This window comes from Ammospiza caudacuta, chromosome 20 (genome assembly GCF_027887145.1).
Source record: "Ammospiza caudacuta isolate bAmmCau1 chromosome 20, bAmmCau1.pri, whole genome shotgun sequence".
NCBI lineage: Eukaryota > Metazoa > Chordata > Aves > Passeriformes > Passerellidae > Ammospiza > Ammospiza caudacuta.
In genome coordinates, this window is record NC_080612.1 from 9,233,957 (window position 1) to 9,251,131 (window position 17,175).

The window sequence follows — 17,175 nt, forward strand, 5'->3', positions numbered from 1 at the left end:
AAATCTAGCATTGTTTTGCAGGGGGATTTTAATTCCTAAAAAAAACCCCCAATCTATTGTAATAGAAGTTAGCTGTTCCTCTAAACTACAGAACAAAATTGGGAAATTAAACAAACATATAGCACTCTCACAGAAGATCACGATACTTTCAAAACCCCCAGATATCTGAGTCCCTAATCTCAAACTACCATGGGAAAAAAAAGGCAGGAAGCATTTTTGCTGTTACTGTTGGCAATATTACTGAGCTCCTGAACTTTTCTCACCACTTAAACAACACAAGCTCATAATTCACCAACATATTACTACTTAAGATTTGGATAAATGAACAGATATGAAGTGCCAGAAGTCAGAGTTTATAAAGAAGGCACAAAATCCTACAACATATGCAGTTTTTTCTCTTCAGCTCATTTAAAAGTAGAGTCTTCAGCCAAGTTTGTCAGCTCATTTGAGGAATTCAAGATGAATTTCTGAGGCATTTTTCAAATCACACACTTAAGAGGATATATATGTGTGGATATATAAGAGGATAGATAATTCATGCATCTCAGCACAAGGATGAGACCCAAGGAAGATCGAAGGAAGATTCCCATGCTCAAGAATAAAAATGTCATTAAAATGTCTTTCATTTAAAGAAGCTAACAAATAGCAAAAGAGGGGTGGGTAAATCAGTAAAACAGATAGATTTGCTCCATGGAAGTGCATGAACACCTAATGAATGTGAGCTCAGAGGCAGAGGGAGGCCTGGGTGAGGGGCAGGGACTCACCCGGTTCTCATCGTAAATGATCTGGACGATGCTGCGGTGCTTCTGCTCCACGGGCGGAGGGGACACCGGCCGCTCCGGCTCCGGAGGCTTCGCAGCTTCCTCTTCAAGTTGTTGCTAAGAGACCAAAGAAAGAAAATCAGCCATCCATGCTCCCCCCACCAGTAATTAGTCACCAGAGATAAAATACGCAGCTGATCAGTCAGCACTGCCTCTTGTGTTGTTTTGCGCTGACAAGGAATGAATGAAATGGTTTTAATGCCCTCAGGGACAATAATAAGACTATTTTTTGTACTATTGGTAACTCAAATTACCTGTGCACAAGACTCACCTGCCTTGAATCAGACTTGTTTCAGCTTGACAGTTAAAGCCACTGTCACTTTGTAATTTATCATTATTTAACTTTAAACAAAAGTATCAACTTTGGAGAACAGTTACATCAGAGCCGCCTTCTCACAGTGGAAATAAACCACAGAGCTGCCTTTCTGGACTGTAGATGTTCAAGTGTCACCATAACTGCTGTCTTATGGCTTCAAAAGGTACAAAAGTCCTTCTAACACGCCACAGAGAACATCATTCTGAAGGTACTTCACAGCAAAAATAAACCACTCCACATGCATTAAAGTTCCAGGATTGTTACAATACCAAACAAGCAAACAAAAAAACCAAAAGCAAAAAACCCACCCTGTACTCCTTTCCTAGCTAACTACTACCTTCCCTACTAAATCTACTGCTGTGATTTACTTTCACATCAAATAAATATGGTTCAGTGACATCTTCATTTTTAAAATATCCTTCACCTGTGCCTGCCACAAATATACAGCAAAGAACTTCTGACACCAGGGATCCATCCTGCTTTACAGTCCTGGTTAGAATCTGCTACATTGCTGGGCAAGAATTCCCTAAAATTTTAGCAGAATGCCCTAAGACTTGGGCTCAGTTATTTCAACATCAACTTTGTAGTTTTTTTAAATCAAATCACAGACAAATGTGCACAAATGACCCTTCAGAGATGAGTTGCACAGCACTTGCTGATTTTGTGGAAAAGTGCACAGAGAGATAAGCATCATTACCACACAGGTACTCAGCAACATCCTTTTTTGTTTTTCTGCTGGAGGTCACTTTACAGCTCATTAAAATTCAGACATAATTAAACACTTCCAGACCATAAATTGTCTGTTTGTTATCCTGGACCTACAAGTTAACAAATCCTACAAAGTAATTCTCATTTCCTCCAGAGTTCCAACTAGAAGAGTAAAGCTGGCACTTTTTCTATCTGGATCTTTGAAAGTCAGAAAAGGAAAAGGAAAAGGACTTTGTTTTTGTCAATGACTAACAGATGCCTCGATTGAAGGGTGGGTTTACTTGGCCACAACAGCTCCTGGGAAAGCAACAACTTCTGCCAGCAAACACTTCCTTTGCTTCCAGTGGCTGAAGTGCAGATCTCTGATGCAAAGCATGGCCAGGGCCATGCAAAAACAAAGTGATATTTCCTTTTTATTTCTCTGCTCTCTGTGTTTGTTTGCACCTCTCCTACTGCACTTTCCCCCAAGGCTGGCCTTAGCTCCAGATGTGAGGATCTCTTGCCCTTAGGAAAGCAGATGATCCAGGGGCTTTTGTACAAGCTCTGGTTTTGGAGATGCATGCAAGAGATTCTCCCCTTGCACAGACTGCAAAAGAAGAAAGATGATCCTCCCCTCAGCCAGCAGGCAGCTCTGAAGCTGGAATTACAGTCACAGTGCCCTTGTTTCACAGCAGTTTCAAATATAAACCCATCTACTGCTGCTCTTCCTACGTGGCTTTCTCCTGCTTTCAAAAATGTTTAGAACTGTGTGGCATCCAACTTATTTAAAACAAAATCACACATATAACCCTTCCTTTCAACTTCTTCATCTGATTCATGTAACCAAAAAATTCACCATCACCAAATGAGGTTTTTCCACACCTCTCACTGGCAGAAAACAAGAGCAGTGCCTGCTGTGCTTACTTGCTTTTTCTTCAGTTTCAGGATCTGCTGCTCCACTTTGGCGATTTCGCGATCTACGCGGTCCATGCTCTGGATCAATTCTTCCTTTGACAGCTTGGAAGGTGAAGCATTTTGGTCCTCCCCACAAGGCTGACCAGAAATTGGAGAAGATGGTCCCTCATGCTTTCCTCCAAAAGCTGGGTCCTTCCATGGGGACAGGAGATGAGGGGAGATAGAGAGGAAATCAGTCATAACTTGGGAATGAGTGCCCAGTAACCAAACATCCAGGAATTAGCAACAATTTCCAATTATCTATATCTCTGTTGAGAGATCAGTTAAAGTTTTCATAATGCTCTAAATCTTTTATGATACTGTAATTTCAAAGTTAGGGGTTTTTTTAAAACACCATACTGCAATATTTACCTTGAAGGCAAAATAAGACCCAAACACCTTCCTTTTAAAATATATCTCCATAATGTGAACAGTAACTTTGATTTTTAAAGGGAGGGTTACTTGAGAGCCACACCTCCATACTCTGCACCTATACTGAGGAGAATATTCTTGAAGATAATCATGGCCAGTCTTATAAAGCACATGTGGAGTTAGTTGTGGTTATAAATGTGAAGTTCTCTTGAATTTAGCTCTAATATTCAATATCTAAAATAGAAAATACCCATCCCAAACTAGATTGTCCTAGATTTAGCCAAAATGAGACAGTCACCAGTATAATTAGTGTTATGTAAATAAGCAGATTCATTTCAAATGCTTAGAAGGGAAAAGGGGGTGGAAGGAAGTACTTTGACTATTCAGTCCCATGTTAATTACAGGAAAAAATGGACTTGCATGGATTTGCCAGCAGCTTTCAGCTGAAAAGCAGAAATATTTCATGCACTATGCTACAATCATTTTACAACTGAGGTTTGAGTGACTTAAGAGAGTAGTGGCAACTCAGAATTCCAGTCTATTTACTGTGTTTGAGTCAGACTGTGTAAGAGAGTAACACTGACTCATGATCACAGCTTCTGATAATGTGTAAATTTTTGGGATTAAAGAAAAAACCTAAACAAACAAAAAAATTATCTAACAGAAGAAGTCTGATTAGCAACACAGAAAGTTAGACCTGCAGCACTGTGACAGCAAATGGCTTTACCTTCTTAATATCTGCAGACCTCAACCCTTCCTGCAGAGGATGCACTAAAGGCAAGACAGTGGCTGCACTGACACGCTGGAAATGGGAATCAGACACTTGCTCAAGACGTGGTCGCTTGGACTCCAGAGAATCATGATCAGTCTGAGATGGACCTGGATGGAACTGCTGTTCATATCCAGTTCTCCTTTCCTGAGGCCTAAACAGAAGAGATTAACTGTTAAAATATACATTTTTGATATGAGAAGAATCTTCAATGCTTTTTAATTTTAAAGGAGATGTCATTTGATGAAGCTCCTTCTAAACAGTGAAGCAGATAAATGTTTTTAAATGACTTCAAAAATACAACAGTTAAAATTCATTGGAAAATAGGAAGTGAACTTGAATCTCAAATTGAAGGCACTCCTATCATTAAACAACCTTAAAGAAACTCAGCTCTGCCACAAGGATATTGTTCAAATCAAAGATCTGATTCAAAGTATAAACCCACCAAAAATCCATGAGAAAAACACAGAACTATATTTCACTGAAGATTGCCACAACAGCTCCATTATTGAATTTTTGCAGCCAAATAATTTTTAAATATACACAGAACACTTGAGATGAGCCATGAGTCTGTTTGGAACTTGATCTCAACTAAAATGCTGCTCTGTGACAGAAGCAGTCATTGATTCAATCCATGAGTCATTTAAAGATTCCTCCTTCTCAGAAAAATGTCCAACAGTTATCACTTGGTGCTCCCAGAGCAGTGCACAGGATGCCCATAAAAGACTCTCATATGCTTCAACATCTTCCTATGAAGTGCCACTGAAGAGATGACAGCAGCAGTTTCCTGCAGTTTGCCAGAGCTACCAAATAAGCTTTTACAAATTTACAGTCTGGGGGGGTGTGATTTACGACTGCTATAAACTCAATTTTGAGAACTCTAAAAGCTGCTGTGATTCTCAGCACTAAAACAGAGCCTTACTGACATTTTGCTGACACGAGATGAAGGCAATATGGGAGCCCCAGATTTCACTATCATCAAGTTATTTCTGGGAATATCCTAATGAGATTTTAAGCCAGACCAGTATTTACATAACATTCATCATGGGTATTTGTTCAGAAGCAGATCGGTCAGTTACAGCCAAAATAAACCTCCAGCAGTAATCCTGCATGTAAAGTTGCTCCTAGCAGATATACTCACTAAGAGTCCAAGGCAAAAGAAGGTTTGTACAAGCAGTAAGTGCAAGAAAATAAGAGGTTGTTACAGGCCCTAACACTTACCTATGACTGTACAACAGCAGCCTAACACACTAAAGAATTGAGGGCATAAATAATATTTTAATCTCTTCCCTAAAGAGAAGCATGTTCCTGCTAATTTACTACAATCCAGTTAATATTATTCTGATCTGCAGTGGGATTTTAATCTTTGAATTTGATGTTCAGAGATTATTCAGTAGTCTTCAAATGAATGCTTGACATCGAAAACCTTCAGACAATGAAGTCTGAAGTAGCACAGCAGTACAGCAATGATGCACACTGATCATCCCTCAGCATCCCCCATGCACTGACCCGTTTCACTGGGAAGGAAGATATTGGCAAAGTGAAAGTAAACTCCAGCATCTGATTCCCTGCTGCTGCCCACTCTGTGTCCTCAGGTAACCCCAGAGCAGCTGCAGGGATGAGATTGGAGCTCCCACCCTTCCAGATCAGCCTCCTCACCTGTCAGAGCCCGGGTGGAACTCGGAGAGCAGCGAGGGCCGGCGCCGGAGCTGCTGCTGCTGCTGCTGCTGCTGCAGGAGCTGCGTGGCCTGGCTGACCTCCAGGTGAGAGGAGCGATAGTCGGGAACGGCAAATTCCTGAGGGGAACACCTCTGCTGTTAGCAGGAACAAAGGCATCCACTGACCATGATCGTTTCCAAAGATATTGAATACAGAGTGACTCCAGATTGAGAAAGGCTTATTCCGGCTCACAAAATGTTTGCGAATGGCAGTTCTGAGGTTTAAATAAACTTTAAAGAGACTAAATATTTATACTGGGAATTCCACCTCATTTATTAGCAACTTCTAACAAAACACGGATGAGTCAGCAGCAAGCAGATGAATGGCCTTTCAAAAACATCCTTTAAAATCAGTCTTGCACATCCAACTGCAAAGTGGTAAAATGAGAGCAACCTCGAGGCAATTTCTTTTGTTACCACCTCAAGACATTTTTATATCAGACATTATTAATCAGGACTAAGAGTCACACAAGATGCATCTTCCAATTGCTACAATTTACAAGCAAAATGAAGAACAAGATTATTTATTTGTATTTTTGTATGATCAACTACTTGCTTTTAAAAATTATATGCAGCTGGCACTGACTGAAGAGAAGCTCTACAAGACATGTAATAGATCATTACCCATGAGATGCAGTTTTCATAAATTATCTAAAAATAAACACAGAGCAAACCAAAAAGCTTCAGTTTTTGAATTTCTTTTTGATAACATGGAAGGAGAAGAAAGTATCATCCAAAGTATCTGCAGCAAGAGGAGAATGTAATGAAAATGAGGGAAACCTGAACTGTTGTAAAGCCAACAGCTGGTCCTGCACAGCACAGAGCACAGGATGGCAGAATAAAAGCTTGGCAGAAATGAGCAAGTTGGATATCCTTAGAAATCCTTCACTCCCATTCTGGCCAGCAGAACTCAGCAGGCAGCACTGGTACAGCTACTTCAGAAAAAAATCAGTGTAACACAAGTTTTTACACATTCTCCACCTTGCACAGAATTTTGACAAGTACCACACTCAACTTACAGAGATTCTCTATATTGCCCAATACTGCAACAGAGGCTTAGGGACAGAACTCTTGCTGAATTTATTCAAACCATGAGAAAGCAACGATAAAACCAGGATGTTTCTATTAATAAATGGTAAGGAGGGCAGAGTAAAACAGCAGAAGCCACCCCACCAGTGTTTAACAGAGCAACTCTCCAACAGGGCCCACTGATGTGTTTTCAGATGTGAAGGAGTTGTGTTATCTCGGTTTAAGAAGCAGAATGAATCCCTTTCAGGCAGGGCAAGCCCTTGGAGAGCAGGCTGGCTGCAGCCCAGCTCGGTGTCCTTACCTGCTGGTGGCGGCTGCTGGGGAAGGTGTACTGCACAGAGTGGGGCGGGTACCGGCTCTGCTCCGTGCTGAAAGCTCCTTGGTTCGGAGGGTAGCCTGAACTTGACATTATCAGGGAAGGAGTCTCCACAAAGCTGCGAGATCAAGACCAGCAAGCAATCATGTTTCTAGGAAACCGCCTAAAGGGAAAAAGATCGCTGATAAGCACTGAAGTACCAGATGTACTCACAATACATTACAGCCATAGTCACCTAAGCAAAACAACCATTACCAGTAAAAGCTTTTTCCTGATGTATTTATTTAATAGGTTACTCCAGTCTGAAACATGTTAACGGGTCCTAAATGGGCTCAAAATGAGACGTGTCAGCATTGTCTACACAAAGATTTGAGGATTATATTGTCGGAATACATCCTTTTAGCAGTTGACTTCGAATTTGATAAGAAAAGTAGGTCACTTTAAATAAATTTTAAAGAGCTTATAAGTCTATAGCTGGATTCTGCATTTACAGTAAATTTCTTTAGCACAACATAAAGTTCACTTTTGTTTCTTCTACAAAGTTTTTGGGTTCCATGAAGTGTTGGTGACTTTCAGATCCAGGTAGTCTTAGGGCTGCACTCAGTGTCACCTACAGTCCACTAAATCCCAGGCCCTGAATGCCATCACCAACCATCCAACAGCAGCTTAACTCAAGCAGTCAGGAAAAAAGGCACTCACAAAGCAGAACACCAGCTCTGCTTCAAATGCCAGCATAGTTTGGCTCCTACAGGATGCCAAAAACTGAATATTACTACAAAGCCTGAAAACAATCCTGCTTAGTTGACAATCAATGGCTACTTTGCCTCTGCTGCATTCTCCAGCTGCAGATGGAGAGCAAACACTGATTGGGGAAAGATTTTAAATACTGCAGCAATCCAGACAAGTTCCCTAGCAAAGTCTGAGCATGCCTGAGGCTGGCTATAGCTCCAGCTGCTGAAAATCCAAATAAACTGATTCAATCCTGCTCCCCCATCAGTGTCTTGAGTAGGTAAATTATGGCTCTAAGCAAAAAAGTAGGACATAAATATATTTTAAACAGAAAAGATTTTTCTCTGATAGTTCAAAAGATGCAATTCCAGGAACCTGTGCATTAAATCCAGAATTCTATCAGATGTGGAGCAAATTCTCAACCTGTTGCCCTGAACCAGCAGACACATCAGACCTTCAAATAAACTGTTGATCTCTGCCTCAGTGGCTGCATTTCACAGCACATTAATCCACAGCATTTCACAGACATCACCTATAAACTGCATTTTCCATTATCAGTCAATAGGCAAAACCAGCTCAGCAAAGAGCAAGCTATACAAACAGATCTTAAAGTATATCTGTAATATTTTATCATTTCTGTTCTGGTCAGGAAATTTTTCCTCCTTAACTCTCCATCAAACAAAGCTTTACATGTTGGACTACCAAAATAATTAGACTAATTTACATTTACCTCTTAAACCTGATTTTCAGCTATCTTCTTTGAAAAATCAAAGAAGACAACAGTTACTCTTTCAAAGCAATACTACAGATCACTAGTAGTGTGCTTTATAGTACACTATGGTGGCTATACACCTATTTATAGTAGCTATACATCTATTATTGTACCTATAATTCATAGCCAAGTGACAAGCTGTAACAGAATGCTGCACCATTAACATTTATTATCCCTCATCATTCACACTGCATTCATTGGAGCACAGCTTTACCTGCTATGTGATGCTCTAATGGCTCTGAGTCATTTGATTTCCATTTAATCAAGGCACAGTGTCACAAAGGCAGCAGGTCCAGCTGCACATGTGAGAGCAGAGAGCTGTCCCTGAGCACCCCACAGCACCCCTAAACCAGAGCCAAAATAAAACCTCTGGTTTGCCTTTCAGACATGGAATGAAAAGCTCTGGCACAGAGCTGCCAGCTCCATCCAATGCTTGCTGATGGGATAACTCCTCCTGTCACAGGCTGGGGCACATTCATCAATAATGAACTGGCTCCATGGTATAAAGATGCTCAAACATTTTAAGGTTATGGAAATACAAATCTCAGTTTGATGAGCTGCTGATGCCCCAACCTGTGCTCCCTCAGCAGTTTCATGTGCAGAGAGCTGAACAATCTGGGGATGCAGAGGGGATCAGGAAAAAAGTCACACACAAATATAGGTCAACCACTGCAGGATTCAAGGTCCTTCCCAGTTTCTCTCTATCCAGTCACATCTGCTCCTTATTCCCACAATATTCAGTCAACCCCCAAGTTGATCATTAACCCAGGTGCTGAAAGTTCAAGCCATGCTCACTTTCTGTGATGCTGTAAAAGCCATTTCTCCATTCACAGGGACTTCAGTGGACACAGAGTTAGGTTGGGGTCATCTTGAAATCTTTCAAAACCAACTGCAGTGAGAGGGCCTGAGCATCTCTCCAGATTCTGCACTGGACATGGAAAGATGAGAGAGAGGGCATCGAGTACAACAAAGAGCATCCTGCATCCATCCAAAAATGTCAACCTAAACCCCCTGATAACTGCAAGTTTTACATAATAAGTAGGACAACATTGAATCTGATGACTTTCCTGTTGAAAACTGCAAGTGTGATCATGTTCATGGTGGAATTTTTTAAAAGGGGAATAAATGGAAGCTGCCAGCAGAGGAAGGCAACAAGGAGCATTAGAGATTACAATCATGGTAAATATGAGAGGTGAGAACCACAGAGAGGAGAAAAAAGAAAACATGAAGTTATCAGAGGTGGGGGACCATTCCTCCTCCTCCCTGAGGGAACTGGCAAAGCAGCAGCAGAGATAAGGGGGTAACAGCAGAGGAAAACATGTGGTCACATATTGGCAATTACAAGGTGGGGAGGGAGCTGAAGGATGGGGATCCTGCATGGGATCTCATTTCTTTCAAGATAAAATCAACCCTGGAGTACAACCACGTAAAATGACACTGAAGTACAACATTCCCTCCCTCTAAGCCTCCTTTTCCTGCTAGACACATCCACATGCCTGCACACTCTCCTGATCTGACCCCTCATCTTCCAGGCTCCTACAGCATCAGCTTGTTTATCCTCTCTGCTGGGAGGGGAGGGAATTTCCCCCAATTTTGCCAGCAGAATTACCACTGATATTCTGCTCATTTCTCCCTGGCTGCAGCTGGGGATGGAGGTGCTTGACTTCAACTCCTATTTCTCTGCAGGCAACCTCTGACCTGTCAGCCAAAAGCATCTGCCTCTCTCCCTTCAGCATCTGCTCACACATTTGCAGCAGACACAGATTACTCTTCATCAATCCAGTTCCTGGGCAGGGAGGGCAGTGCCAGCTTCCTGCTGTAACCTCTCCAATTTCCATACATCCAGATTATGTTTAAATACAGCCATCCTTTTGCATAAAACTGTGACTGTGTGTGCAGACTGTAAACAGCCTCATCCGGGCTTTCCTCCCTGCTGTATCCTTTCATTAGTCATGACAAACCTCCTCTTGCTCTGCCCAAAGCCAACCAGAATCCTCCTGGAAAGTTCTCACTATTTATTAACTCTCTCTGCCTCTCTGATCCTTGCACTGCTTTCCTCTCCCCTGCCAGAACAGAGGCTGCTCATCTTCATTTTCAGCACCCCTGATAAATTACAACACCAGAAATCAGCTTCCAACCCAGCTCAATGACAGCAAAATTCTATTTTTCAGAAAAGTATTTTTGTACCTTTTCATATTATTCTGCAAATTTCAGAGATTAAATATATAAACGTTTAAAAGAGCTGTTACAGACTCTGGAATTCTGCCTCATGTCTCACAAAGATAAAGTTGGGTCATGAATACTTTCATAGAGCTGCCAACCAGGCTGGCAAATTGTCTGTCTCATCAAATATTGACAATTAGAAGGGGCAGAAAGAAATATTTCTTGTTTTGCAGTTCAGAAGCCAGAAACTGTGCTATAATGTCCCATTTCACTGACACTCCCAGACTCTACAGCAAAACAGGAAACCCAGTAGCATCAAATGGATAATATTAAAAAAAAAAAAAAAATTACAGCACACATAAGAGCAAAGAATCAAAAAAGAAGCAGCTAAGGGAAGACACCCAGGGGAGAAAAAGCAATGACAAGAGTAATGGACTCAGGAACAGTGAAGAGATGCTTGGCCTTGTGTTAATTTGAGCTTCTCGGGCAAGGAAACGATTTAACAATGTTTATTTCTAAAGGTATGATATTTCTGTCTTTGGCCAGCTCAAACTACTGAACAGATCCTATTCAGAATTCCCTTAAAAGCTGCTGTTCACACTTACATTCACCATATGCAGGGAATTTAGAGTAAGTTGGAAATAATTTGGAACTGAATATTTTAATGGCAACAATCACGGCGTAATTTCAGCCTGATCTCCAGAACTCAAAATGCTTCAGAAGCAGAAGCACAAACTATCTTCAGCAGCCATGTGGGAAAATGAGTCACAGAAAGGTTAAAAAATCTATCAAAGACTCCCCAGGAAATAGTCAAAGCCTGAATCAGAAATAAGACTGGATTCTTGCAGCACTTTGAAGGCGCTGCCTGAGTGAAGCAGTTCTCACTTGGAAAAACACAGCAGGTTAAAAACTGGGACTATTTTTAGCAGGGCAGTTCCCCAAAGCCTTCACTGTGTGGCCACACAGACCTGAGAGCAGCTGTCCCAGGGCAGGGCAGGCACCTGCTCCACTTGCTGGCATACCCTGTCTGCAACTCTTACCTCCATGGACAAAGGACCAGTCTCATGGGGAAACTCAGCTTGCCTTCAGCTATCCAAAACAAGCTGACATTTCTGCATTCAGAGTCATTTTCGTGCCATCTTGAAGTGCTTAACCAACATTTGCTAATTAAATTTCACATCCTTTTGGGAATTTTCCTCATCTTGTTTTTGAGCAGACTAAGTGTGATATAAAGAGTGCAAAGAATGAGATTACAGTCTAACCCGAGTTGGGGGATTTTGGTTTTAAATCAGCAGCTTTAGTGAATTGAGCTCTGATGTAACTAACCCATGGCACAGCAAGGGAGGCTCTGCCTTGCACAGGGGATCCACAATGAATCACAAAATGAATTCAGGGATATTTATTCAAAGTTTACTCTGGCTAGAGAATGAAGAGTGAAGGGAGTGTTTTAGCAGTTAGGCCTTATCCAAGGCATGACAACAATATTGTGAATAATTATTTCTGTGATTTCACTTCATCAAAAGGTAATGAAACTACCTCATGGAAAAAAACAAAATCAGGCTGTATTTATGGACCAGCCTATTGAATCACACTGAGCAGACTTCAGGAATCACAGACCCTTCAAGACTCAATGCTTCAAATGGCATAAAAAATCAAAATTACAAGTCAAGAGTCACATAAGGAAAACCCTTCAGTGTATTGCCAGCTTTGCAAAACAAATCTTCTCATTAATATTTTGTTTTACCAGGCAATCATTAACCTGTTCAGACACCCAAACAAAAATATCAACTCTGCATCCTGGGGATATGTCACACACCAGAAAACACTAATATGCCCATTCAAGACAGATTGCTAAAAATAGCTCAATGGGTCCATAGAAAAAGTTATTTCTTTGAATTACTGGTCACAGTACAAGGCTGAGTATCATCTCCCAAACATTACCAGTAGGGCTGCAAGCTCACACTGCCTTAACAATCTAGAAAATCTTCCCTAAAAAATCACCAAACACTTCCAGAGCACTCACCAGTCCTTCAGTCACTCCTCAGTGTCCACTCATCAGCAAAGCCAAATGACATTTATTCAGATGGTGAAATTTAGTGACAAAGTAAAGAAGTTAAGGTTCAAACTGATCTGTGTCAACCCTGAAGCCTGACTACAAAATTCTGCAAATTGGGATGGGATGGGATGGGATGAAAGCTACAAGATCAACAGGACAATCCTGAAAGGTGGAAGGTTTTCAGTCAAGAACCCACCAGAAGGTTGATGCCTGAGCAGATTTAAGATAATTCTGTGCTTTAAAACTGAAGGATCTGCATTCCAGCTACAATGGCCAAGCTTACAGATGAGATGAACTGCAAAGTATAAAAATCTGCTGGGCATACCCTTTAAAAGATGAAAAATTTGTTTTGTGCTACAAGCAAAAAAAAAAATGTTCAAAAGTCAAAACTAAAATTAAAGACAACTTGAGTAATGGTCATTTAAATATGCCCCAGAGTCCTGTGCTTCCCATTTCTGCAGAACACAGGCGTAACCCCAAAGCTCAGGGCCTCTTCCACACTTTTTCTAATCTTTCTTTCACTCTTTTTTCACTCAATTTTATGCTGCAGAATTCTCAAAAGCTTGTAGTCAAAGCACAAGGACATATGCTATTGGAATGAACAGAAACAATGAATGTATTTTCTCCAAGTTGAGAAGAACTCACTGCTGAATTTTCCAAGACAATTCCACATGTGCAAATGCCTTTTCTTCTTCTGTGACAGACAGAACCATAAATTCCCCAATACACCATAAATTCCCAACAACTTTAATCTCATTCAGTTGTACTCACAAAGTTATTGATGGAAAAATCATTATTTCTATCCCTGCTAGAAATACAGTACAAAAGTTACATCTGTAGGGCTGTTTTACTACCAGCACTGAAAAACATCTCCCCATTAATTATTAACATCATATAAATAAACCAACAGGGGTATTTGAAAAATAGATGTTAAGAAAAGCCCAAAAATCTGAATTCAACCCTTTTCACACTCTGAAATTTCCATTAATATACAATATAATCTGATTTCTGAACATCCAAAGCTCTGCAGTGCCTGACATATTCTCCATGACACATGGTAAACTTTAATTTAGCCAATTACAGAAGTTAAGGAGCATTACAGCTGTCAATTCAAGATGTCACACTGACTCTGTACTAGGAGACTTTTCCATCTCCAACAAGGGAGCCAAAACAATTAAAATAGGTTTTTATACTCCACATTTTAATAGGAAAAGATTCCCCATTCACAGGTAACCAGCTGCTTAAAATACTTCAAGTAATAATTTTTGAACACTAAATATTAAATAAGTATTTAAGAGTCATTCAAAGCAATTTTTGTTGCCATTCCAAAGGTGAAAATTGGTTGCATCCTTACACATGTGATTTACATCCAAACTCTTGCCAAATCTCAGCATCACATTGTTATACTTCACCTTAAATAACAGGTTTTTTCTTTCTCTCCTGCTACAAATACAAATAGAATTTCTGCTTACCAAAATGGGGTTGATCAAATTCAGCTGACAAGATACTCCTCTCCTGGAAATTCTATTTTAATCCCTCCTGTAATTTATGATCTCAAATAAAAGTTGCTAATGCATCATTTCAGGTCTCAGGCCATACACAAGTTTGCTGCATTATAGAGGGGGAAAAACAGGAAAAACTGAGATCACATCAACACCTTTGGAAGTTTCTGATCAATTATCCACTTGCCTACCAAAAAATGAAATAAAAATAGAGAGATGCTGAGCACATCCACTTGCATTAAGAGTGCAGATCTCCAGCATCCACTCAGCTGTAACCACACAACACCCTGGGATCCAGAGAACCCCTGAGGGAGGAAAGCTCCTCCTGGGTCTTCATGGAGGAACAGCTCTCACACCCTGCCATGGAGCTTATCCAGATCTCTTCTGCCAAGGAGGGTCACAAGAACACCAAAACCAGCCAAAAGAGGTAGGAGGAAGTCCTCCCTTCAGAAATGGAAATTAAGGATGTAGACATTTCCTTGACTAAAAATACCACAGAGCGATGACTTAAAACTGAGAAGGGTACAAACATTACAGGGTTTTCTTCTTTTAAAAGTATGTCATAGAAACAAAGATAGCTTCTTTCCTAAAATCATTTTCCAAGGAACACCAGATTCCTCTGGTTGTCCCAATATGGTAAATAGCACACAGTTAATGCACACCATGAAAGAATTTCATGAGCCAAAAGAACCCAAATCTCCAGAACTGAATTGCAAAGCAAACCCCACAGAGCCCAAACACTGCTCAGGGAAGGACTCGCCTTCCCAGGAGGAAACAGCTTTTTTCTGAGGTGACTCCAGCAGCTCCCAAACCCCAGACATCTCCCTCACCCCTTCTGAAGGGCCCTATCCCTGCCAGGGTAATTCCACTGGTTCTGAAACATCAACTGGAGCATTCAAACTTCACCCTGAAAACTGCAATGTGAAACAGAAACCAGCCCAGGCATCCTCCAGTGCTGCAGGCAAGAGACTCAAGAGGTGCTACACAAACCACAGTGACAAGAACTGCAAAGAGCCTTCCTCAGCAACTCATCCTCACTCACAAGTGTCCAACAACCCACTGAGGTTTGCTCCATTTCACCTCTTTCCTCACATTTCACCGATGACAGAAACAGCCATACCTCAAACTTCATGTGCATCACACACTGTGTTTAAATATTCTCTCAGAACAACCATTTTTGTTCTCCTTTTTTGGACTAAAAGTGTAGACAGCTCAAGAACAGCTCCTACACATGAATTTATTCCTTCACTGTTAATCCACCTGCAGGTAAAATTCCTTTTGACATCACCTAACAGCCAAGAAATTCTGTGGTCACAGCTTCAAGTTTTCAGGATCTTCTTGTAGCTCACTGATTATCCAAAGTGAATCTGCAGTGACAGCTTTTAAAAGCAGCTTTGGTTTGGAAAAGGAAATATAACCTGACTAGTCCATACTGACTAAATCCACAAACTATAATGGATTGTAAGAAAAAACACTTCTAAAGAAAGGGTCAGGGCAAACCAAGTATCAGCCTCATAATTCCCCTCAGCTGACTGGGTTCAGATAAAATGAAGTCTAGATTTTAACTAAAAAGTACAGAAAGGCTAAAATAACATTTTTTAAACTGTATCTAAGAACAATGATTTGGTCAATTCTGATACTGATGCACCAGGGCCTTCTGGAAACAAAGTTTGTTGCTACTACATTTAGGATTACATATAAGATACTCTATTTCACAGGAAATGCAACAATATATAAATATATAACTCCAGTTGGGACGGGTACAACTGCCTCCAAGCCACAGAAAAAGGCAAGGAATGAAAGAGATCTTGAACTAGGAGTGGTATCAATAAATAATCCTTTAGATCTGGGGTAACAAAACCCAAAACCAACCCAGAACTTCAAGGTTCTGGATATGCTTAAGTCTGATCTTTGAGGCCATAGAGAAACATCAGCACCTATATGAATAATGGCTAAAATGGAACAATTAAGTGACATTTATTATTCCACGTTCTGGATACAACATTCCAAGACAGCTAAACCATGAAGTTACAATGATTATATGGGAGAATTCCCACTTTGCAAACAGCCCTTCTCTGCAAATCCAGCATTTCAGACAGAATTAGAACAAGAGTTGAAAAATAGGAACCTGATGAGACAAAACTCTATAGGGTATCCACAATTTTTTGACTAACACTAATTCATCATTTTGCCCCAAAATACTGTTAATGAGGTGAAAAGCAGCAGATCTGAAATCATATACCTGCCTCATCTGCTGAGCAGCACTTGAACTTGCTATGAACTTGTGTGTTAACTCTGTAACACCGACAAACAGGGCAGGAATCAGTCGGGTTTGCAGCTGATTTATATTCACATTTGTTAGCTGTGCTCCCTGAAACGTGAACACATTTTAATCCCTCCAGGAGAGCATTTGCTCCTGCAGGCAGCCCCGGGCTGTGCCCAGCAGAGCTCCAGGGCAGCTCTGTGCCCCAGGGCCAGGGAATGCTCTGGGCTTGTGCAGCTCCCACAGGAGCAGAGCCCTCTGGCACGGTGCGGGCACAAAGGAGAATCACCCAAATGTCCTTTCCCTGCAGCACACAACAAGTAAAGCACATTTTACACTGAACATCATCCCTTCTCATTTATAGGTGTCCTTTTCCCCAACACCTTTGTGACTGTATTTTCATTTTCAGTTTTACCCAAGAGCAGTCACTCAACATGCAGAGAATTTTTAAATCCTGCCCAACAGTTTGTCCAGGTAATCTGCATGAAACATTCATTTCTACATTTTTTTTACTGCTGAAAGTTATGAACAACAGGATTTTTCAGAGAGGGCTGATGCATCTTTGTACCAAGAGAGCACCTTAAATTTTGCAATAACCTTTGCAATCCTAAGGAGGTGAAGTTGCTGATTTCAAAACCACATAGACCAACATCTTCCTCGAGCCTGAAGAAAAAAAGAAGGTTTATCAAGACAGTCTGGGAGGGGCAA

The 17,175-nt window shown here is 40.9% G+C and overlaps 1 protein-coding gene across 1 annotated transcript in view; it reads right to left on the reverse strand.

Moving 5' to 3' along the window:
* NCOR1 (nuclear receptor corepressor 1) overlaps window positions 1-17,175 on the reverse strand; it is a 55,650-nt gene that overhangs the window by 35,433 nt on the left and 3,042 nt on the right. Inside the window, exons 2-6 of the mRNA XM_058817585.1 lie at window positions 6,968-7,145; window positions 5,579-5,715; window positions 3,878-4,073; window positions 2,749-2,931; window positions 765-878 (exon numbers count right to left, since the gene is read on the reverse strand). Coding sequence (XP_058673568.1) covers window positions 765-878; window positions 2,749-2,931; window positions 3,878-4,073; window positions 5,579-5,715; window positions 6,968-7,075 — 738 coding nt within the window. The 5' untranslated portion in view covers window positions 7,076-7,145. The remainder of the gene's footprint in view (window positions 1-764; window positions 879-2,748; window positions 2,932-3,877; window positions 4,074-5,578; window positions 5,716-6,967; window positions 7,146-17,175) is intronic.